General features: G+C 43.1%; 1 protein-coding gene across 3 annotated transcripts in view; it reads right to left on the reverse strand.

Moving 5' to 3' along the window:
- Positions 1–23466, reverse strand: part of ARFGEF2 (ARF guanine nucleotide exchange factor 2) — a 76135-nt gene extending 52669 nt beyond the window's left edge. Inside the window, exons 1-3 of one of the 3 annotated variants that reach the window (XR_012647839.1) lie at positions 23103–23464; positions 6427–6457; positions 354–477 (exon numbers count right to left, since the gene is read on the reverse strand). Coding sequence is in view for 2 of the 3 variants with exons in the window: in XM_075011391.1 (XP_074867492.1) it covers positions 354–477; positions 6427–6457; positions 23103–23241 (294 nt within the window). In the remaining variant the exon portion in view is untranslated. Of the gene's footprint in view, positions 1–353; positions 478–6426; positions 6458–23102 lie in introns of all 3 variants that reach the window. The other 2 variants (XM_075011391.1, XM_075011392.1) reach the window with 2 other exon arrangements.
- Between the last annotated feature and the right edge of the window lie 200 nt (positions 23467–23666).

The raw sequence follows: 23666 nt of genomic DNA on the forward strand, positions 1-23666 counted from the left end.
CTGCACCAAAAATTAAAAATTCCGCATGTGGAATTTTAAAATTCTGCAAAATGATGTGTTGTTTTGACAAAAACACCACAATGATGCTGCTAGCACCCCAGCCACCTAGGGCTGGTGGCCGGCAGGAGAGATGGGCAAGGAGAGAAGATAAAATAACTTGTGCATTATTTATTAATTAATTCTGCATCAAAATGCTCTATTACGCAGTGGCACAGAAGACCAGCAGAAGTAACTTGTATACATTCTGACTAATGTCAGGCCTTCAGTGTCATGATTCCTAATAAAGGGAAAATATTTTAGACCTGCAATTTTGCCCATAGCTTACCCTATTCTAAATTAGACAGAACACTTACCTGCAAGCAGTCTAGAGAGGTACTGACGATGCGTGGGGACTTTGATTGGCAGGCCAGCTCAAATGGAAGAAAATACTTATCTGCTTCAATGAAATTTGCTTTTGGTGGCGGGGCAGCACCTTGCCTAGTTCAAGGGAGAAACAATTTATTTCTTGTGTTCTGAAATTTACTACATTTTCTCTCTCTTCAAAATCAAAGCAAGCATAAGTGGCACACAGCAGCATTTTGAGTTGCACTTAACTCATGTCAATGTGAGTTAAGCACAACTTGAAATCACGCATCAAAGGTTAACTGTATTGGGAAGGATGGCGGCAGCACAGAAAGGAAGAGTGGAGTGGACTGGAAAGACGTTATTGAGCGCACACACAGCTTTCTATATTCCTCCACACTTTTGCTGGGTGTCAGTGACCCCATCTGGGACTATTCTGAAGAAATTCATTCCCAGGGTTAAAAAGGAAAATAAGCAGTGAAAGAAAATGATACAGGGCCTAGTTGCAAGGAACTGATTATTGGGAGAAAATGATGTGGATCAAGAAGCAGATCTGTCTGAAGAACAATGCAACTCAACAGGTTAGAAATTTAAATAATTCACTTTGCAATCCATTATGCTTCAAAACTCTCTATTTTTTAGTATAAATGATTTGACAAGTAAATTTCCAAGCTATTTGCTGTGTTGTATGATGCTAGAACAAAAAGTTTAGCTAATCCTTGTGGCTTGTTTAATCAGCTAACTAGATTTAACATCTATCAGACAAGTATACAGTAAAGAAGGCTGCAGTAAGAGAAACCTAGAGTTGCAAGTTGCCACTGAGTGTCATTTTCTTATTTCATATTACACGTCTCTTATTTTGGGACATCAGGGCCACAAACCAGAATGGTTATGCCATACATCTATTGCCCATTTTACTATAGCATAACTCCACTTTTAGAATGGAACATCTTCATATACTCGTTTTCTCAGAAAACAGAAGTAGCAGTGAGTTCAATGGGGCTTACTCCAAAATTCAGTGCACTCTAGACACCATCAGCCTTAGCTTTTTTGGTAACATGGAATTGAATCTGCATTCTTGCTGAAAAAAATGTAAGTGGTTAACTGAATAAGACTGAAGAATGATTATTCAATTTTTTTCCAGTTCCCACATAAGTGTAAGAAACTCAGTCTATCTGCACCAACTTGCGTCATTCACTGGTAATTTTGGCAGCAGTGCTGCAACTAAACATATTTCAGACAACAAAGTATCAGCAGCAAGCAAAAGATTTCAAATCACCTGGTAAAAGTACTATCATGGATGAGTTTGTAAAAAGAACAAATATACACCTTTGTTAACAACAAAACTTCACTGACATGGCTGAGTCCTCAAACTTACACTCTACCTGATAGAATAGATATTGGTGGAAAGTTGCTAGACAGTGTACAAGGAAGGAACTTGACTGATGTGCATGAAATACTGAGGGGAAATTTTACAGTTTAAACTTCATGAGTAGAATGATATACACATAATGATCCATAAGTATGATGTGTCTGTGTGACAACAGAAGACCAGGTTGTATATCTTTCAGAAACAACAGATACCTCAGCAAATGTCCAAACAGAATATTTAAAAGAAGTGGCAGTGAAATCTGTTATAGACTGAACAAAAATTCTACCGTGGCATGCACAGTTTTGTCACAAACAACGCTGCAAACATGAGAAGAAACTTATTCAGGAATATTATTCTGTTTCTTCTTCTAACATATGGCTGCGGTGCACATTTAATGTATCTTTTAGCCAAAAACGTAAGTACACCTTCTCCAGGAAGGAAAGAAAACATTGTTGAAGACACAAAGTACTTCCATAACAACCATTTTGCTTCAGCATCACTGCAGCGAAAAGGAGGGTCCAAATAAATTCCCTCTCACAATGTTTAATGGAATTCTGTGGTTGATGGTTTTGAAAAGTTTATTAAGATTTGGCTTATTATCATTAAACTTTGTGAAGAAAACTGGGATTAGACAGAAATATCTCCAAAGCGCATAACGATGGGTTAAAGAGGAGTGTATACTGAAACCTATTATCCGTAGCCTTCAACAAACTTCAGAGAAATTGCTGCTGCATTGCTGATGCTGATAAAATTTGGAAGGAACTTCAAGAAAAATTGGTAAAATACCTCACCAGAAAGTTACACTGCAGACAAAGAACAGAATGGATCAAACGTTAACTTCACCTCATTTTCTTACAAACATTTTTAACCCCAGATATAATGGTTGACGCCTAACTTCTGAAGATGATGCTCCTGCCGTGGAACAGGCATCTCAAAAATCACTCCTCAATTGCTAAGTCAACTTTTCACAGAAGCACTTTCCTCTGCAGGCACAGAGGAAATATTTTCATTGTTTGGTATTATTCACTCAAAGCTAAGAAATCAACTGGGAGCTGAAAAAGCAGGAAAGCTCATATTTCTGTTTGTCTATGAAACAAAATGACAGTGGGATTTGGGGAAGATGAGAGCTAGCTGTAGAAGTTTTAAGGGCACCTTACATTCAGCATTCTGAGAATTAGCCTGTCAGAGTTTATAAAATTTGAAAATTATTGAAAGGGGAGAAAAAAGTTAAGTGCAGCCATCACTGCACTTCATTAGTAATCTCCCATCCCCCTGATTACCATGTCCCCTTCAAAGTTTGGAGCAAGTGTAGACATACCCTAAGGTGGGTAAAAAACTCGTTGGATAACCATTCCCAGAGAGCAGTTACCAATGATTCAAAAGTCACATAAAAAGGGCATAATGAGTGGGGTTCCACAAGGACCAGTTCTGGTTTCAGCTCTGTTCAGTATTTTCATCAATGATTTACATAATGGCATAGAGGTCACACTTACAATGTTTGTGGGTGATACCAAACTGGGAGGGGTTGCAAGTGCTTTGGAGGATAATTGATAATGATCTTGATGAACTGGAGACAAGATTTGAAGTACACAGGATGAAACTCAAAGACAAATGCAAAGTATTCCACTTTGGAAGGAACACCTCAACTGCACACATACAAAATCGGGAATGACTGCCCACAAAAGAGCACTGAAGAAAGGGATGTGGGGTTACAGTAGATCACAAGCTAAGTATGAGTCAGAGTTAAACATTGCTGCAAAAAACGCACATATTATTTGGGGCTGCATTATCAGGATTATTGTAAGCAAGCCACAAGAAACAATTCTTCTGCTCTACTATGCGCCGATTAGGCCTTAACTGGAGAATTACATACAATTCTGGGACCACAGACAGATGTGGACAAACTGGAGAAATGCAGAGATGCAACAAAAATTATTCAAGGACACATGCAAAGATTTTAAAAATTGTTTGTTTAGTCTGGAGAAGATTGAAGGAGGATATGTTAACAGTTTTCAAGTACATAAAAGGCTGTTACAGGGAGGAGGGAGTAAAATTATTCTCCTTAGCCTCTGGAGGATAGGACAAGAAGCAATGGTCTTAAACTGCAGCAAAAAAAGAGTTTAAATTGCAATTAGGAAAAAAAATTATCTGTCAGGGTGGTTAAGCACTGGAATAAATTGCCCCAGGAGTTGTGAAATGTTCATCATTGGAGATGTTTTAAGAGCAGGTTAGACAAACCTGTCAGGGATGGTCTAGAGAGGTAATATTTAGCCCTGCCATGAGAACAGGAGACTGAACTAAAAGACCTCTTGAGTTCCCTTCTAACATGATTCTAAGATCTTGGTGATAAGAGCGCGTAGCACAGACACTATGTGGAGTTATCTGCAGAACTGGAGACTTAAAATATTTTATGTAACAAGCTACATTATGAGAAGTGAAAGTCTAATATATGGATGAGAAGTGTTCAGTCTTTGGACAGCAAGCTGTGTGTTTGCAATTTTTTTTAAAAAAGAGACTTATATGAATTCCTGATATTTTCAAACTTGCAATCTAGTAACAAGCATTGAGAGTTAGACAGACACTCTTATTCTTGACAGACAGAGCAAGAGAAGCCAGTGACATTTTCAGAAACTGATTTACAGACCCCAAGGTTGATAAGTCTGTGAAACTATGGCATATCTATGATCTGAAGTCTCAAGTATGGAAATAAATTTTAACTGCCATTTAGCCATTTGGGAATTAGTAATGCTTTTTCACACTGCCAAAGCATTTCAATTAAGTGTAGCAGTTCTTAGCATTTAAATAGGCTCTGACAATTACCCTCACCAATTTTCCACTCAGGGCATGTCTTCACTACCAGTAGGATCAATGGGGCATCAACCGATCCAGGTGTGTGTTGGGGGAAGATGATTTATCACATCAGTACCAGACATGATAAACTGACCACCAATCATTTACCTGTCACTCCCTGGTATTCCACCTCAACAAGAAATGCAAGGGGAGCAGACAGAAGAGCATCTCCAGTCAACACATCTCAGTGAAGACACTGCAGTAAGTAAACTTAAGTATGTCAGCTTCAACCACACTATTCACATAGCTGAAGTTGCATTACTTAGATCGATCTCCCATAGTAGCGTAGATTCACCTTCAGTTTGTGATGTGCAGCGTCAGCTGACGTTTTATATGGCAATAAATGTGCTGTTAATTCAAAGAGAACTAGCCTTTAAATTACATTTTGATGTTCATACTGAAAATTTATTTCTGAAGGAGAATGTGATATGAGCAGGGAAAAAAAAAAAAATCTCTCTCAGAGACAAACATCTGCATGACCTGAATTCCCCCTCCCCCACAGCCTCCCAAATGTAAGAGTCTTTTCTAAAGTACTTCTGATTTCACACTTGGTTCGTAAGATCATGCACACACTTTTACAGTAGAACCCAGAGATACGCGCACTCAAGTTGTGCAAATCGTGGGTTAACGCGACTGAGTGGTGGGGAGCTGACACCTGCTCCAGGCTGCCCACCACTCAGGGGAGCAGGGAAACTGACCAGTGCAGCAGCACTGGTTAGTTTCCTGATTCCTGGGAGTGGCGGGCAACTGGAAGCCAGGCGCCAAGTCCCTGCCGCTCACAGGAGTGGGGAAACTGACCAGCGCTCCTGTGCTAGTCAACTTCCCCGCTTCTGTCAGTGGCTGCAGCTGAGAGCCTGACTCTTAGCTGCCGCCATTGATAGGAATGGGGAAACCGCTCCCGACAGTAATGGCAGCCTGTCTCTTGCCATCCCTGACAAGAGTCTGGCTGTCACCCCTGAGAAGAGAGGTTTCACAGTTCCTGTCAGGGGTGGCAGCGCTGGTCAGTTTCCTGGCTCCTGTGAGTGGCAGGGAGCTGGGAAATTTGACTTATATGGGGTTGCACAGGAACGCAACCTCCACATAAGTCATGGGTCTACTGTACTCTCTTCCTCAAAAGCCATCTATGGCTTTAACGAGCAACCTGGTATTGCTTAAATATTTTATTAGATTCTGGTTTATTAAGTTTTAGAACATCACTATTTGTCAGCTTATCCCCCTCCAACTCCAAACCACCATCCTAAAACACTGAGAAGTACATAGAACATAAAAAAATTTTCCTTTAAGATACCATTAATCCGGTATACCATCCCACCGAGAAGAGGGAGGGAGAGAGATGAGCCATACCATATATATATCTTTTTACACCGATACAAACAACAGCTAATATCAGAAAGAAATCCAGTGACTTGACTGACCGGTAGCTATTTAAATGTTATTGTAGACTAGCATTAGTGATCAAAACAACTAAAAGCATACACTACTTGAACACAAAGAACGATAAAGAAGGGGTTAGGATGTTCTATTAGTTAAAATGGTCATGACTATTAACAGACCAACTTAGTTAACTAACAGAAGTGAAAAACTGGAATCCTTCAGAAGTGTGGCAATTATTTTAATGAAATGTGCTGGCAGTTATGGCTGTATCACCCACAACCACAAGCCTTACATAATTAGTACTCTCCACATGCACACATTTCCTTACACAGGCACAGTACCAAAGCTATTCTAACTCTTTCCAACAAGCAACCTGTTTGTACTTCGTAAAAACTGATGTTCAGATACTCACATGCTCACTACTGTGCAATCTTTGACAAGTAACAGCCAATGAGATTGCTATAAAAATGTACCAATTAAGATCTTACCTTTGCTTTTCTAGATCTGCTTTTATTTCATCTAGGGGGAAAAAAAAACCAAACAGTTAAGATATCATAACAGTCATCAAAAATGGTGATTACACTCATTTTACATACTAGTGGTTATGAAGTAAACTAGTCTCAAACTAGGTGTTATATTCATTAGTGCCTCCTATTCCTATATGAAACAAAGTTTCAAAGCATCAATAAATCCCCCTACGTGTACATTAACAGTTAACAGAATATTTTAAATACAGTAAGTTTCAGGAGCATCAATACTGCAAACTTCACCATCAATCAGAATTACACACTGTAAATGTTATGGTCTTTAAGCCACATTTGCAGGGAAGTCAGAACACCAAATAATTTAAGATCCCAGTACTTTTAAACAGTGACCTAATTTTCAATAGCAGATGGTACTCGGTATCCCAGACAGGATACTATGCTCTCTCATTTTTTTTCAAGTGATAATCCTGAACGATGGGAGAAAAACTCAGCACTTGCTCTTCAAAGCCATCTCAAGAAGTATTATTAGCCACACTCATTCAATATCATACTACCAAAGGTCAAGCTGTTCAGCAGTTAAAAGAAGGGAAGGAAGAGACCCTGGCAATTAGCAATAGCCCATGAACAGATGGAGATCTTTGGGCAGTACCCTATCTATTCTGCTCAGAACAAGCTTCAAGTTAATGAAGTGTAAGAGCTTGAAAAACATTTAACTAGACATTTAATAGTATATCATGGTTAACAATCCTGCTTCCATCTGGTTTGTTGAGATACAGGCAAGCAGCATATCGATGTATGAAATACCCCAAGTTCACTGGACACTCGGAACTACAGAAATTCAGAGTTTTATTAAAAGATGTCTATGGAGTGGTCCTATCAGGAAGGTTTCAGTGTAGACCTGGCATGGTTGTAAGCAGTATTTTAACAAAGTTTTCATTACTGTTGTTGACCAGATTTTATTTTGGAAAGAAGAACAAACAGTTTATAACAAGTGGCAGCTTCTCCTGGTGCTGTCAAAAGCCAGATAAAATTAAACAATACTTTGCTGATTCAACTAATTTTACTCACATGAATTGGCTTCAATAAGACTACTCATGTTTGTAAAGTTGAGCATGCATGAGAAAGAGGGGATAGAGCTTGGGCTTTACTACACAGTAGACCTGCCGACTTACGCGGAGGTTGCGTTCTTGTGCAACCCCCGTAAGTCAAATTTTGCCTTTCGTGGGGGAGCCAGGAAACTGATCAGCACACCAGCACTGGACAGGTTCCTGTGAGCAGCACAAAGCTGGGAGCCAGACTCCAGCTCTCCACCACTCGCAGGAGCAGGGAAGCTGACCAGTGCCAATGTGCTGGTAAGTCTTCCCACTCCTGTGAGCTGTGGGGAGCTGAAGCCTGGCTCCCTGCTCTCAGGAGACAGGGAACTGATCAGTGCTGCTGCCTGGTCTGTTTCCTAGTTCCTGTCAGTGGCAGCAGCGTGACTCTCACTGCCCCTGACTGAAGCGGGAAAACCATAGTTTCACAGCTCCTGTCAGGGGTGGAAGCCTGACTCTTAGCTGCTGCCAGTGACAGGAGCTGGGAAACTGACCAGCTCAGCAGCGCTGGTCAGTTCCCTGTCTCCTGTGAGCAGCAGGGAGCCAGGCTCCAGCTCCCCACAGCTCACAGGAGTAGGAAAAATGACCAGCGCATCAGCTCTGGTCAGCTTCCCTGCTCCCAAGTTGTGGGCAGACTGGAGCCAGCTGCCAGCTCCCTGCCATTCAGAGTTGCCTTAACCCCAGATTCACGCAACCTGAGTGTGCATATGTCAGGATTCTACTGCATAGCCTAACACATGAAGCTATGAGAGTGGCCCAAAATGGTGGTGCAGAAGGAAGACAGATTTTATATGGTCAATGGCATTTCCCAAACTCATTAATGTCTATTTTGTCACAAAAAAACACAAAAAAACTTTGTTGCTATTTCTTCCTTTCAGCTCTTAAAAACTAATTTTCCTTTGTTAGAATTACAGAATTAATCATTCTCTGAACCAGTCATGCTTGTATGTAAACTGCTCACCATCACTCTTATGCAACATGACTTCTCTACAACTGCTTAGACTAGCCATTTCTTGACTCAAACAGCAGATAATGCAATGGCTTGGTTTTCTGGGGAATTTAATCAGCATCACTATTCCAGAATAACTCCCCTGTGTAACCTTCTTATTCCCAGAAGACGACTGCTTCTTTGCAGTTTAGCCTACAAAGGCATTCTAATTATCAAATAAACACTTACATGGGGAATTATTTCACAATAGCTATAGTACTTTAAATTCAAGCCAGATCTTATTCTGGAAACAACTTCCCCATAAAAGCCCTCAGTTTCCAATATAGTTCAAGTCAGTTTTTTTCTGAGTTTCCTTCCCCCACTAAAAGCTGTTCTTTTTTTTCATTGTATGTAATCAATTTTAACGGATCAGAACATCTTCCTTCTAATGCTGCAGCAGATACCAAACTGACATTGGCTTACTCAAGAAAAACAGTTTCCAACTGAATAGTATTGGCCTTAACTTCTTCCCATAAGCCTGCAAGGAAAGCTGTCTTGCTTTATTAAGCTACCTTATTTCTCAGTCTTCAAGGCTCAAAGTACACTCCTTATTATGAATCATCCTCTAGCTGTCTCCCCAACACAAGTTTAAGGTAAGGTAATTTTAGTATTAAAATCCTGTATATCAATACAAACTTAATATATTTTTAAAGAATTTCTGAGCTGATGAGTTGAAAACTTTTATCATTATTCACTGCAGTAGGACATTCTGTTTAAAGGATAATATGGAAGAATAATCAAAAGCTTAAAACACAAGCTGAATTTACTTTAAGACAGTCCCTTTAGCTCAGTATATAAAGTTATAGTGAGTTGAGGAAGTGGCTAGAGACATCTTAGGATCAAAAGAAAGATTAGCTAAATTGCAGTTTCATTTCCGTGACTCATTGTAGAAACTTGGGCCATTCACTTAATTGCTCTACCACAGTTACACCATCTATAAAACAGTAGCAGCAGTACACCACAAGCATGCCATGTGGCTTCATTAGTTACCTGTAAAGCACTACTGGGCAAGGAGAATTAAATTTTGTACCCTCTGTGATATGACAGTACTTGCTTATGCAGAATTCAGTGGAATACAGACTATATACTAGCATCAAAACACAAGCATGAAAACTTGAAAGCCATGCTGAGACTCTTATAACCACACATCAAGAGATTTGCCTAATGTCAAACATAGTGTTCGGCATTAGTTTCCTTTGCTGACAAGCTGGCAAGGTGCTACTGGCAAGAGATCGAACCTACTTCTCTCAAAAAAGACAGACTATGCCACATTACACTATGAGGGAGCAGAGCAGAAGAGAGAGAGTCCAAAAGAAGTCCTCTAAGAAAAGGAAGATAAGAACAGCCATATGGGTCAGACCAAAGGTCCATCTAGCTCAGTATCCTGTCTTCTGACAAGAGCAAATTCCAGGTGCCCCAGAAGGAACCAAGAGAACAAGCAATCACCAAGTGATCCTTCCCCTGTCACTCACTCCCAGCTTCTGATAAACAGAGGCTAGGGACACCCTCCCTACCCATCCTGGCTATTAGCCACTGATGGACTTCTCCTCCTCTAATTTATCTAATTCTTTTTCGAACTCTGTTATACTTTTGACCTTCACATCATCCTCTGGCAAAGACTTCCACAGGCTGACTGCGTGCTGTGTGAAGAGCTACTTCCTTTTGCTTGTTTTAAACCTGATGCCTATTAATTTCATTTGGCGACTCCCAGTTCTTGGGTTATGCAGAGTAAATTGCACTTCCTTATTTACCTTTTCTACACCTGTCATGATTTTACAGACCAGTCTCAAACTCACTATTTATATCTGGCCTTTGCTCCCCGTTTTTTAACCAGTTGCCAATCCACGAGAGGACATTCCCTCTTAAGCCATGGCAGCTCACTTTGGCTACGTCTACACATGCAGCCAACATCGAAATAGGCTATTGCGATGAATAACGTCTACACGTCCTCCAGGGCCGGCAACGTCGATGTTCAACTTCGACGTTGCTCAGCCCAACATCGAAATAGGCGCAGCGAGGGAATGTCTACACGTCAAAGTAGCACACATCGAAATAGGGATGCCAGGCACAGCTGCAGACAGGGTCACAGGGCGAACTCAACAGCAAGCCGCTCCCTTAAAGGGCCCCTCCCAGACACAGTTGCACCAAACAACACAAGATACACAGAGCTGACAACTGGTTGCAGACCCTGTGCCTGCAGCATAGATCCCCAGCTGCGGCAGCAGCAGCCAGAAGCCCTGGGCTAAGGGCTGCTGCCCACGGTGACCATAGAGCCCCGCAGGGGCTGGAGAGAGAGCATCTCTCAACCCCCCAGCTGATGGCCGCCATGGAGGACCCAGCAATTTCGACGTTGCGGGATGCGGATCGTCTACACGGTCCCTACTTCGACGTTGAACGTCAAAGTAGGGCGCTATTCCTATCTCCTCATGAGGTTAGCGACTTCGACGTCTCGCCGCCTAACGTCGAAGTTGGTGCCGCTACTTCGAAGTAGCGTGCACGTGTAGACGCAGCTTTTCAGTAACAGCCTTTTGTTGGTGATCTTTCCGAAGGCTTTCTGAAAATCTTAGTACACTCTATACACTGGATATGTCTTGTCCACATCCCTGTTGGCACCCCTCAAAGGATTATATTAGCCCTTTAAATGGGTTGAAACAGCAAAACTACAAGCAAACTTCCTGAGCATTACGTAATCAGGAATAAAAATGCAGAAAGCAGCTCTTTTGACACAACAGAAGTTTACAAAGACAATTTCCACTATTAGCTCGGCGAACCCAGGCTGGAACTCAAGAACCCAACTGTTTGCTTTATGGGACATGCATCATCACGAGAAACAGCTAACTTCTAGTTCCAGAATTTAGCCGTTCTGCTACATATACACCAGCTAGAATAGAATTCTCACTTTTCTTAAGCTCTGCTGATTCCGCACGGTTAACAGAAATAATTTTTTTTGGTCACAATCATAAGACGATATGAACCCAAACACATATAGCAGCTGTTCTCAACCAAGAATCTAGGGGCCTCTGGGTGGGCCACGAGCAGGTTTCAGAGAGCCAGCAAAGCAAGGTTGGCATTAGACTCACTAGGGCCCAGGAGAGCAAGACAAAGCCCCACTGCACAAAGCTGAAGCCCAGGTACAGGACCGAAGCCAAGTCTCGACAACTTCTCTTGCTGAGGCCACCATGGCATGGGGCCCAAGCAACTGCCCTGCTTGCTAATGTTGACTCTGGCTTTTATAGGAACAGTGGGCTGTGGAATTGAGCATTTTAGAAGGACCTCAGAAAGAAAAAGGTTGAGAACCCCTGAAATGGAGGGTGCAGATCTGTTGAAGAGGAGGGCCTTTTTTTTCTTAACATTATCCCATCTCCTATGTTTAGGAATCAGGAAATATTAGAACAAAAAGATCTGCCGTCCATCTTCATGGATGAAAGTCAGAAGAAAAAAGCTGAACAAGGTGGCTTTCTGTGTACTTTGGTAAATAATGTCAAGTAATAAAGACTAAGTCAAACACCAACAAGGAGTAGTCAAACTCCATAAAAAGACAAGAATGTTGCTTTTGCTGTCGAGATGCCACAATGATGGGAATGCTGATTACAGTGAATGAACAGGCAAAGCTACCTTAAGAGGATCCTACAAATTATGTTGGAAGCTGAAATAAATGGGAAACAAAATTGTTACTGCACGTAGCTAATAAAAGCAACATGTTGATAAACCATCTGCTTCCCCTTTCTGTGCAGTGGCCTGAACCTATATCACTACTAAGTAATGTTGATCACATACACTGCGTTTTGAGGATGGGAATAATATGCTTAACATACTGACTTTTTGCTGGGCATAGTTTATTTGTTTAAAATGCTGAGGTCCAAAAGTCAGATTAAAGCAGGAAAATGGAATTTAAGCTTTGCCCACAATCCCAAAACAAATGACTTTCTTTGGCTATGTATATAGTATGAGAATTTCAAATTTATGAAATTGGAATGTGTAACACTGAGTTTTAAATTTCAATGAGAATATCCTCACCACCCCACAAATTCAAGTTCATGCTGCCACACTGAATCACCAAAGATCGACTGTTGCAGCAGTCCATTGTGGGAACCTACCCCAGAGTTCCCTCAGCCCCATGGCATTCTGGGTTTTTTCACTGGGGCAGTATGGGGAAAAAATGTCCCACAAGTGACTGTAGGTATGTGATGTCATCTTCCCACATTGCTTTGCCCTCATTCCCCTCCTGTGGAAAGCAAATGGCCATTTTTTCAGAAGAAAAGTAGAGAATCCTAGGAGAAAGAAAACCAAATAGGCTGGCTTCAGAATCATGTAAACTGGTTGCTTACCTTCAAGTACAACTTTTGCCTGATCACCCAATTAGCACACCAGGTAGGGGACTGCCATGCCCACACACCAGAATGACTCTGTGCCCTGGGATCACCCAGGTGACTGTACCATCTCAACTGGCCACCCAGTCTGGGTGAAAATATTACGGGAACAGATTACAGCTTGTGATATCTGCCCCCCGCCCTGCCACACACATTCTATGAAGGGACGTGGTTGAAGGGACAGTTGACAGGGTCCCTTCAGGGGCTTTTTTGGCGGGGGTGGGGGGGAGTCAGCCCTGAATGCCATTGACCGCAGGGGCTACTTTCTATGAGGGCTGTGTTGGGGGAGGTGGTTGAACAGCCAGCTGAGATAGCCCCTTCCAGGACTTTCTCCAGCAGGTCGGCCAGCCCCAAGTGCCACTGACTGTGGGGGCCGGCCCCCCAGTGCCAGATATCACAAGCTGTAATCTGTTCCTGTTAATGAGATTGGGCAGCATCTTACAGTACTCGAGGAACTCAGAGGAGGGATCCGAGCCACTAGCGATCATCTCTGAAAAATCTTTCAACCATCAACAGCCAGCCCCCAAAATCTTTGCCATGGGGGAAAGACTTCCACCCTGGCAACAGCCAGCCCCCAAAATCTTTTCTGCCTTTGGAACCTTCACCGCGTGCAAGCCAGGACATTCTGCTGTCTGGCAGCACGGTCTGCACTGCCCCACAGGCACATGCTTTTATTGGTTCAGTCAGTGGCTAGCTACGTGATGTGGTTGGGTGGGGGACAGATCCCAACAGCATGACACCTGCGTGTGTGCGCACAGGGATGGGAAGGGAGCTGCCCTTGTACAAATGTGAACTGCAGAAAAGAAGTTTCTCAGCCTCTCATACAAACGTGACCCCCAAAGCCTAGCCGCCATGTGGTGTGGTGAGGAAGGGGCTTGTGCCAACAATGGAGGGGGGAGGTCTCAGACATTCCTACTATATCTTGTGCGGTAAAAAGGCCACCATCCCATGCTAGTCAGCCACATGGTCCAGTGGAGGGTGGGTGCTTAAAGTCATCATCTTCCCATAGTGCAAAGCACCCACTACTGGAAAACAAAGGGAGAGTCAAAGGAATTTTGCGACCTTTTTTGGGCATGCCGTGCAAAGTGCCATCATGAATACACAAGAGCTCATAGCCATTGCACAGTGCATAATGTCCAGTACCCAATTTGTCATTTAGCAGTTTAGTGTTAGAGGAGAGTGGGACGATAGGATAGATGTATCAGATGATATGGAGGAACTGGAAAACAGGAATGCGGAGTTGCTGGCTGCCCTGGACATATTGCTTGCAGTAGAGCATTGTTTCTGGAGACAGGAAACCGGCACACACTGGTGAGACCACACCATTTTAGAAGTATGGGATGACCAGCAGTGGCTGCAGAACTTCTGCATGAGAAAGCCACTTTTATGGAACTTTGCGACTTGCTGGCCCTTGGCCTCAACCGCAGCAATATGAAAATGAGACCTGCTTTAACAGTTCACAAGCGAGTAGTCATTGCTCTTTAGAAGTCTGAAATGCCTGACAGCTACTGGTCAGTGGGAAATCAATTCAGAATGGGTAGATCCACTGTGGGAACCATGGCGATCCAGGTAGCCAATGCAATCTGTGACCCTCAATGAAGAAAATCGTGACTCTGTGAAACGTGCAGCACATAGTGGATGGTTTTGCTGCCATGGGGGTTTCCTAACTGCGGTGGGGCAATAGATGGGACTCACATTCCCATCCTGGCCCGGGACCCCCTGGCCTCCAAGTACATAAACCGCACGGAGTACTTTTCAGTGGTGTTACTGTGGTAGACCACACAGGTTGTTTCACCGACATCTACATGGGATGGCTGGGAAAGGTTCATGATACGCACATCTGTAGAAATTCCAGTGTGTACTGAAAGCTCCAGTATGGGACTTTCTTCCCTGACCAGAAAATCAAGATTGACGATCTGGAGATGCTCACTGTGATACTGGGTGGACCTGTTTATCCTCTGGTCCCTTGGCTCATGAAGCCATATACTGGCAACTTGGACTGTAGCCAGGATTGCTTCAACTATAGACTGAACAAGTACAGAATCGTGGTGGAATATACCTTTGGTCATTTGAAAAACTGTTGCCTTTTGACCCATTTGGACCTTTCCCAAACATCCCCAAAGCGGTTGCAGCCTGTTGTATTCTGCATAACATTTGCGAATAGCAGGCAAAAAATGTAATACCAGCCTGGGTTGCTGAGAAAGATGCCACGAGCAGGGTTTATGCACAGCCGGACACTAGAGCATTTGCAAATGCACATGCAGAAGCAATAGCAATCAGGGAAGCTTTGAAAAACAGATTTATGAATGAGCCCATAGCCACATGAATCTGTTGCCTACATTCACACAATGAATTTGCTCTCCACACACCACAGAATTATTTCCAATTAATCTTTCTGAAAGCATCTTCAAGTGCACCATACAACATAGGACCCAATAAATGAGACTTTTTTTTTTTTTAAGTTTCTTTTTATTTAAATGGGGGAAAGGGCATTTAGGAGAAAAAAAAAGAGAAACGCAAAAGCCATCATGTTTGGTGGTATGTAAGCCTTTCGTATCAGGGGAGGTCCTGGTGGTGGGGCAGGACAACGTCCTCATCCTCCCGCCCCACCCCTCCCCCAGCATTCAGTGACCCCAACAATGGGGCAGGGAGGGGAGGGCAGGCAACAGGAACTGAGCCTGAGTTCGCTTTAGTCCTTGCTCCTGGACTGGAGCACGCTTTGGCACTACTGCCGTGTCCACCTTTGGTCAAACAACAACTCTGGCTCGCTCCCTGTCTGCTATTCTACTTGTTGCAAGATCAGGTCCTACTTGGATCTCCTCTTCTTCCTCCTCATCATGCCAACCTGGTCTCCCCCACATAAGCTGCCCATGGAAGACAGTGAAGGTCAAAATGTAGATACATATTTCAAATATGACAAAGTGATTACCCATAGACTGAATGGCTCTGTTTTATAATCAAGCTTTTGTTTTCCAAGGCCACTTTTGGCTTTTTAAGGATGACACTGAAGCAGCCTGTGCAGAGCATAAAGTATTTAGCCAATTTCTCTGTGGACATAGTGTGATTTTTGGGCTTATCAATGGTGGGGGTGGGGGGGAAAGAGTTCAATTTCACCAGCCACATGGCAGCCTGGGAAGGGTGGGGTGGTGCGGATGGGTCATTCCTGTCCTTGGAAAACGAAAAGAGCCCCAAAAAAATTTCTCAGGGGCTGGTTTCGCATCAATCCTGTACACAGAAAAAGCCATTTAAAGGTAGAAAAGCTTGTGCTGTACATGCCAGTCTCTGGGAACAGGGTCTGGACAACCCAGGAACCACATGGTGGGGGATAGGGAGAGTTCAATTCCACCAGCCACACGGCAAGCCAGGGGGAATTCATCCCTGGAAAATGAAAGGAGTTCCAAAAAGTGTTTGAGGGCTGGCTCTTCATCAATCCTGTACAGGGGAAAAACCAGCAGTCTGGTGGAAGGGGAGAAGACCAGGAAAGCCTGCCAGCCGTATGTTGGAGGGAGATGGAGAGCCTGTCAGCCAAGTGGTGTGACAAGGCAGTCATCACAAACTGAAAAGGCAAGGGAGCAGTGCAAAAAACTAATTCAAATTCCCATGCTTCTTACAGGCTGCAAAAAGAAAGATCAGCATCCTAAGAATAACAGAGAGTGAAAAAGAAAATATGCTCACACTGTGTCAGCGCAAGGCTGGAAAATCTGCCAAAATGCTGTGTGAAGCCATGATGCTAGCTAACTTAATGGTTGCCTCGCATGACAAAGTGTGCTGTTGTGGAAGCCACAGTAAGTCAGGCCTCCCCAAAAACCTCAGGCAAAAAAATAAAAGAGTACCTGTATACCTGTATGAGACCTTTATGGAGATCTCCAATTATGGTAAGTGCTCCATCCCCAGAAATATTAACAAGCTTTTCTTTAAAAAAAAAAAAAAAAAAAGGGGGGGGGGGGCTTTGAGTCACTGCGTGTGTTGGATCATTAGCCCGCTTGCAGCAGTGTTTAAAAAAAAAAAAAGCACTCCACAAAAGTAAACCCATACCCCAAACTCAGCCAGCTTGTAGCATTACTAAAGATACTCACTAGAAGAGCCCCACTCGGCACCATTGCTGGACACAATGGACACCATAGCTTCAGGTGTCAATAAGGAGGGTAATGGCTCTGGACTGACAGGATCAGCTTCCATGGGTGTCAGCTGAACATCATCAGCCTCCACCTGCTCCACTTCTCTGCTCACATTGCACTCCTCAGAATGGTCTCTTGAAGAGTCCCTGTTAGCTTCGGGGACCATGGTTGGGTCATTCCCAAGAATTCTGTACAGGTGCTCATATCAGCACATCTTGGGAGATGATCTTGATCACCCATTGGCTTCTCTGACTTTATGGTAGCTCTGCCAGAGCTCCTTTACTTTCACCCAGCACTACTCAGTATCCCAGCTGTACCCTTTAGTAGTCATACCGTCTGAATCTTCTTGCAAATGGTGGCATTTTGCTTGCAGACATGCAGTCTGCTCATTATGGATTCTTCTCCCCACACACAAATGAGATCCAGGATCTCACTGAGAGTCCATGCTAGAGCTCTTCTGCAACCCTGAGGACTCACTCCAGAGAAAAACCTTGAGTACTCATGATGGCTGGATGTGATGGCTGAGGTGTGCTATTCACGCCGGTCAGAAAGAAAATGAATTTGCATTCCCGATACAATTCAAATTCATGGGCTTCCTGTTACCTTAGTTCCCGAGCACCTGGAAAGCATCGGAGATGTAACCAACCAGAACAGACAACTGATGGCATTGTGGGATACATATGGGACTCCTCTGGAGGCCAACAGAACCAACTGAATTGGAAGCTGTTTCCACACTACCATTAATCTGAATGCTTACATTCAAACTGCCTGTCAATCCCACTCAGGTGTTGGAGTAAAAATAACTGCTGTAGCACCCCCAAATTCATAATAATGGTAGTTGACGTGTAAACAGTCACATTTTAAAATTGAATTAAGCGCCTTAGATTCGAATTTATGCTGCAGTGTGGACATAGCCTATGTAATCAGCAGCGACACACTTAATGAAAACATTTCAGTTATTTTAAGCTTCAGAGTTTACACCATTTTAAATTAAACAGCAGATTTTCACATGTATGGAGACAAAATTGTTTTGTCTGCTGTTATTTCTCATAGTACATTCCTACCTTAGGTTACAACCACACTTAAAAGGAAGATCGACCTGCTGGGTGGAGTCTCTCCAAAAAAGGTCCTGACATAGTTAGAAGCATAACTGGAAAGTTCTTTCCTTTCATTCCTGTTTAACATACAACTTAAAAATCTTCACAGCATGATGAACTTTATGCTAGACATTGAGAAGTTCTTTCGAGAAAACTGTAGGTTGCCGATCTACTTGCAACCACAGAGAGCAGGAATCTTGTGATATAAGTCAACAGTACCAAAACGTTGAAATTACAGAGCAAGAGTATTTCTACCAGTATTCCCTGTAAGCTGAGAAGTGATCAGGTGCTGCCCACCTGATTAGCAGAGTGCCCACAGCCACCAGCTTGTGTTTTCATTCATGGTGCACATCTGTACATGCCTTTGTGCAAATACAGTTATTCCACCCATGGATGGAAAAGAATTAGCAGGAATACTGATCTCCAGCTCTTTTGGACAGGAGCTACCACAATATTCAGGGGCAATTCACATGTCAGTGATATTTTCTCATCAAACACATTTGTTTGATTTCAAAATTTCACAAATTGTTCCCACTGTTAAAAACTTAACAAAAGTTCAGCTTTTCATAGTTCCTTTAATATTTTTATACTATAGCTGAGGAACTCCTCAATTATTTGTATATATTCAACTTAAGATACAGTTGCAAGAGTAATTCAGTTATGGGACCTATGGATTCAGTTTTATTTGCTAAAATAATTTAATCTCACTTGTATTTTCTTCCCAATGCTCAAAATCCCACACACAAATTTAAATAACTGCATTACAATTTAAAAATTATTTGAATGTGCCTCTTAAATCAGGCAAGAATTATGGGAGATGGATTTTTAAAGTTAAAAAGAAAAATTAAGCTCCCAAGCGTATGCTACAAGGGTCAAGTTTATTACACAGGACGTAGAGGCCATGCCTACAAGAGAAGCATCTGTCGACAGACGTTACTGTCGACAAACCACTCGCAACAGATTGTTCTGCCGACCGAGAACTGCCATACTGCACTGCCCTCTGGTGCCAGAAAGCAGAATGGCAGCTCTGCAAACGACTGCCCGGCAGCCAGAAGCCCTCTGTCAATAGAAGTATCTACACTGCACTTTTGTCAACAGAGACTGTCCAGAGATTGTTGTGCCTCAAATTTTTGAGGGATAATAGTGTTGAGGAAAATGTGAATGCCGATAATCTGTTAACAGAATGCTTTAAGTGTGTAGGCACTCCCTGAGTTATATCTACAGAAGACCCCTTCTGTCAATAAAACTCTGTAGTGTAGACCCAGCCAGAAAGTTTTATTGATCTGTTATATATCTAGATAGTAAGTAATCGTTACTTAGAAGAATGGAGTAGACAACCTCACCCTCTCAGTTATTTAGGATGAGAATTCATCATAGCTGCATCATATTCTCCACTGGTACATGTAGTGGGTGTCATTAATATATTAATGTGTTGTGGTCTCACTTGAATTTAATAGCATGCCAGAGCATAAAACAGCAAGTCTCATGAAATAAATGAGGATCTGTTAATAAATTAGTATTCTAACAAGAGGAATTTCAAGTAAGAAATTTCAGAAAAGACAGATAACTGGATAATATGAGTCAATACAAACAAACATACACACACACACACGCGCGCGCGATCATATTTTGGCACTGTGCTCTTCTTCCATTAAATTAGCTCTGCTGGCAGACCGCTAATTTTAAAACGGCTACATGTGATAGCGCTCTCTCTATCAGTGTGAGCACCTGGCATTCGCTTGCCTCAGACAGGCATGTCTGGAAACAGGGAGTGAAGGAAGCCCTTGTTATGTATAAAACTACCTTGATGAAGGAAGCAGAAGGCAGGAGAGCCCTCAGGAAGATCTGTGCCCGTGATACCACAGCGACATCTGCCTACTGCTGCTCACAGTGCGGAAAGCACTGCCACTCCCGGATTGGATTGCACAGCCACAGAAGATGCTGCTCGAATCAGTCCAACTGGAGCGCAAACCCATGATCCCTCGGGATCGAAGGATGCCTACTAACTAACTAACATATGATAGCCAATAGCAAAGAAACAACACAATTACAGGAATGTTTAAGATTTGAGTGGCCAGAAAAAACAAAAAGGCTAATTAATAACAAAAATTATTAACAAATCTGCAGCGTTATTGTCCCAAAGCAGTCCCTTGGATTAGGCAGTCTTTCCTCAATTCCCCAAACTGCAGTGGTTGTGTTACTCCTACGCTTCCAAGTATATTTCATACTATACATATTTAATAATGTTATTTAAAGAATTTAAGATTCCTTAATTGTGACTCATACCAATGTACTCCAATGTAAGTTATTGTCCTTCAAATGAAAAAGGTGTTCAGCCACCCGTATGAAGTAAGATTGAGTAGTGAAATATTAATACCTGAATGCATAAATAAAAGAGCACGTAATCATGCTGGCTGCTGAAAAAGTAATTCAGCAACATTCAGCAGACACAACTTGCAGGGATTCCTTTAACACAGCAATCAAGGATCTACATGAGCAGGAATAGCTGGGCAATAGATTATCTGCCCGTGCCCAACTCTGTTCCCAACATAGTTTGGACACATAAATCCAAAAATGTGAAAAGTGAACTTCCAGCCAGCAACCATCATGAGATTTCCCCAAGGACAGTCTATTTACAACAACACAAGAAATTAGTTCCAAATTCACTTATAACACTCTTCTTATGGCCTGACCCACAAGAAATTTTAATAGCTCTATATTTTCTGATCACTTCTCTAAGTACTTTTTGATATTCTGCAGTTCAAGAAAAGGAAACTAGACAATAATTTTATCAGCTATTCACATAGGCAATGGTTACACAACAGTGATCTGTAGATAGAAGTCACTGTCAGAAGAGATTTCATGACAAAACTTCAGTTTACAGAGTGCGGCCACACACAAGAGTCAATCAGAAGACTGCTCTCCTCTGCCAACTAGACTGCTCAGTTGCTCTCTCAACAAAACACACCCAGAAGCACAGCAGACAGGGCTGCCCATTGTTCCACGTGCAGTCTGTCGAGAGAAGGCCCCCCAGAATGTCCACACAGCTTTTTCGTCAACAGAATCTGTCAGTAGTAGAGCTATGCCTCATGACTGAGAGGCAGAACACTGCTAGCAAAAGCACTCAGTTTTGTTGACAAACTGTCAACAAAACACATTTTGTGGGTGGATGTTCCACCAGTTTTGTTGGCAGCAAAACTCACTAGCGTAACCATAGGGTTAACGTTAGAAATAATCCTACACAATGAATTGAAGCTTCCCCCGCCCCACTAATTAGCACCACAAGATTTCACTTTGCTTTACCTCAAGTGCGATAAAATAACCACCAGCCAAGATCCAGGCATCTACTAGTAGCTAATATTGTATTTCCCATCTCATTAAAATCTCTGGTTTATTTAAACTTTTTTTAAAGAATTAGAAATGTGCTAGTTATCACAACTGTTATATCTTATTATTTTAGAAACCAGGCCTACAACTAAATCTTTGCAGACCCTGTGCCTATATACACATCCAGTTGCAGGATGGGAAGCTTACATTGTGAACTCCTTAGGACAAAAAACATTTTTTCCATGTATATTTGTATAATACCAAGCACAAGGGAGTCCCTAATCTTCATCGGCATCTCTGGGCCTGGGTTGTCTTAAGGAAACATGCATAATGCTACACTCACATTACCTATTGAAAAAAAAAATCACTTACACCTAATTCCTTACCCCACCTTCCAACCTAATGCCATAACAATTAACACAAGAATGCTTCTATAAGGCAGAGTTGTGGTGGGGAGTGTATTTTTTAAGTTTATTTACACAGTATATTTAACAGCATTTTATCTCTAGTTAGTTTCATTGTTTTCCATGAAAAAGTCCTTTCCTCTTCTACGTATTTCACATGATGCTAAGGGAATACACTTAAAAAGAAACAAAACAAACAGAGCAACACTGTTCTACAATTGTGTGGCTTTACAAGTATGTTAGGTTAAGTGTAGGACCTGAATTTTGAATTTAAAAAAAAAAGAAATCCAAGAATTCAAACAAAAAGGGCCACAGAAAACTCTGACTATGTGAACAGGAGTGGTTGATCTAATATCACTCCCTGCTGTTCAAACACTAATTTCCATTATCCTTTACACTGTAACTTTCCCCAAGTCCATTAAATTGGTTGATTCAATAAAAGAATCAATTACAGTCACAAGAGACTTTTGCACTGTTGATTCAAGTTTTTTTTTTAAATCAATAAAATATTTCAGACAGAACCTACATATCTGAAAAGCTAATAGTTTTTAGCCAACATATTTCTTTGTAGGAAAAAAAAGTTTAAGAATTAGCATCTTGATAGGGTTAGTATTAAAGTTAATAGTTCTTTGACAGTCCCTCCTAGGTACAGGTGTACGGCCTGTAAACTAGTTCAAGAAGAAACCACACATTTATATTTTATGTTAACATCAGAAGTAAATCAATTGGATCTTGTTGTTTTTTCTGAGTTTAAAAAGGTTTCTTTTTAATTCCACACCGCCCCGCCCCCAAACCAATTTGCCCAAGGAATAACAGAGTGCTGGTAAGACAGGAAGATCTAGAGTCGGGCAGACTGTTTGCTTACTGAGCAAAGAGGATCCAACGTGGCAGATTAACCTGCAGAACAGTAACTAATGACAGGCGCAGTCACTGATAACGCAGCTGCCCATTGGCAGAAGGGCTGCAGGCTGATTGCATGACTCCCTGTAGCGAGGCGCGCTGGGGGAAGTGAGGAACTCCCAGTCCCGGCAGGGTTCGCCCAGCCACACCAGGCGGGCTCTCCTTACACGAGCGTAGGCACGCAAAGGGCATAGCTACCACTTGGAGGGCCCTGATCCGGAAGTCACCCGGAGCCAGCTGTCAGGGTCCCCCACAGCTAGGGAGGGGAATCCCCCCACTAGGAATACAAGGGACCTGGGGCAAACCGGACGCTCCCTCCGCCACCTCTCAGGGTCCCCGCAGCGCAGGGGCTTCCAGCGGAACAGGGCCCGGGGGCGGACTCACCGAGCGCCACCTGGCAGGCTCTTCGCAGCTGGCCATGCGGGGGCCGCTTCGCCTCCTTCTCCGCTAGGATCTTCTCCAGGGCCCGGGAGACGAACATGCTCTTGGTTCGGGTGTCCTGTTCCCGGGCCGGCGGCTGCATGGCCGAAGGTCCCCGCGGGTTGTTGGGCGGAGGGACGGGGCTCACAGGCTCCGGCCGCGACGGGGCCCCATGATTCGGAAGAGACGCGATTCCCTCAGCAGCAGCAATAGAGACAGGGACACGGCGCCGCCATATTGAAGCCGTCACGTGACTCCTCCGGCGATTCCCTTCCCTTCCCTTCCCTTCCCTCCCCCGACTTCTGGCGTGACCTCTGACCCTCCCACGAAGCTGCCAATGGTGACAGAAGGAGAAGGAAAGGGGCGGAGCTGGGAGTGTGGGTGTGGCTTGGCGGGGGGCGTGGTCATGCTGTCTGGAAGATGGGGGAGGTCTGGGCTGATAATGAGGTCACAACTGGGGGCCTTACAGGGAACGGAGGGGAAACCCCTATGGCCCCCCCACCACCAGTTTGACTCTAGCTAGCCACC

This window comes from Carettochelys insculpta, chromosome 17 (assembly GCF_033958435.1).
Source record: "Carettochelys insculpta isolate YL-2023 chromosome 17, ASM3395843v1, whole genome shotgun sequence".
Classification (NCBI taxonomy): Eukaryota; Metazoa; Chordata; order Testudines; family Carettochelyidae; genus Carettochelys; species Carettochelys insculpta.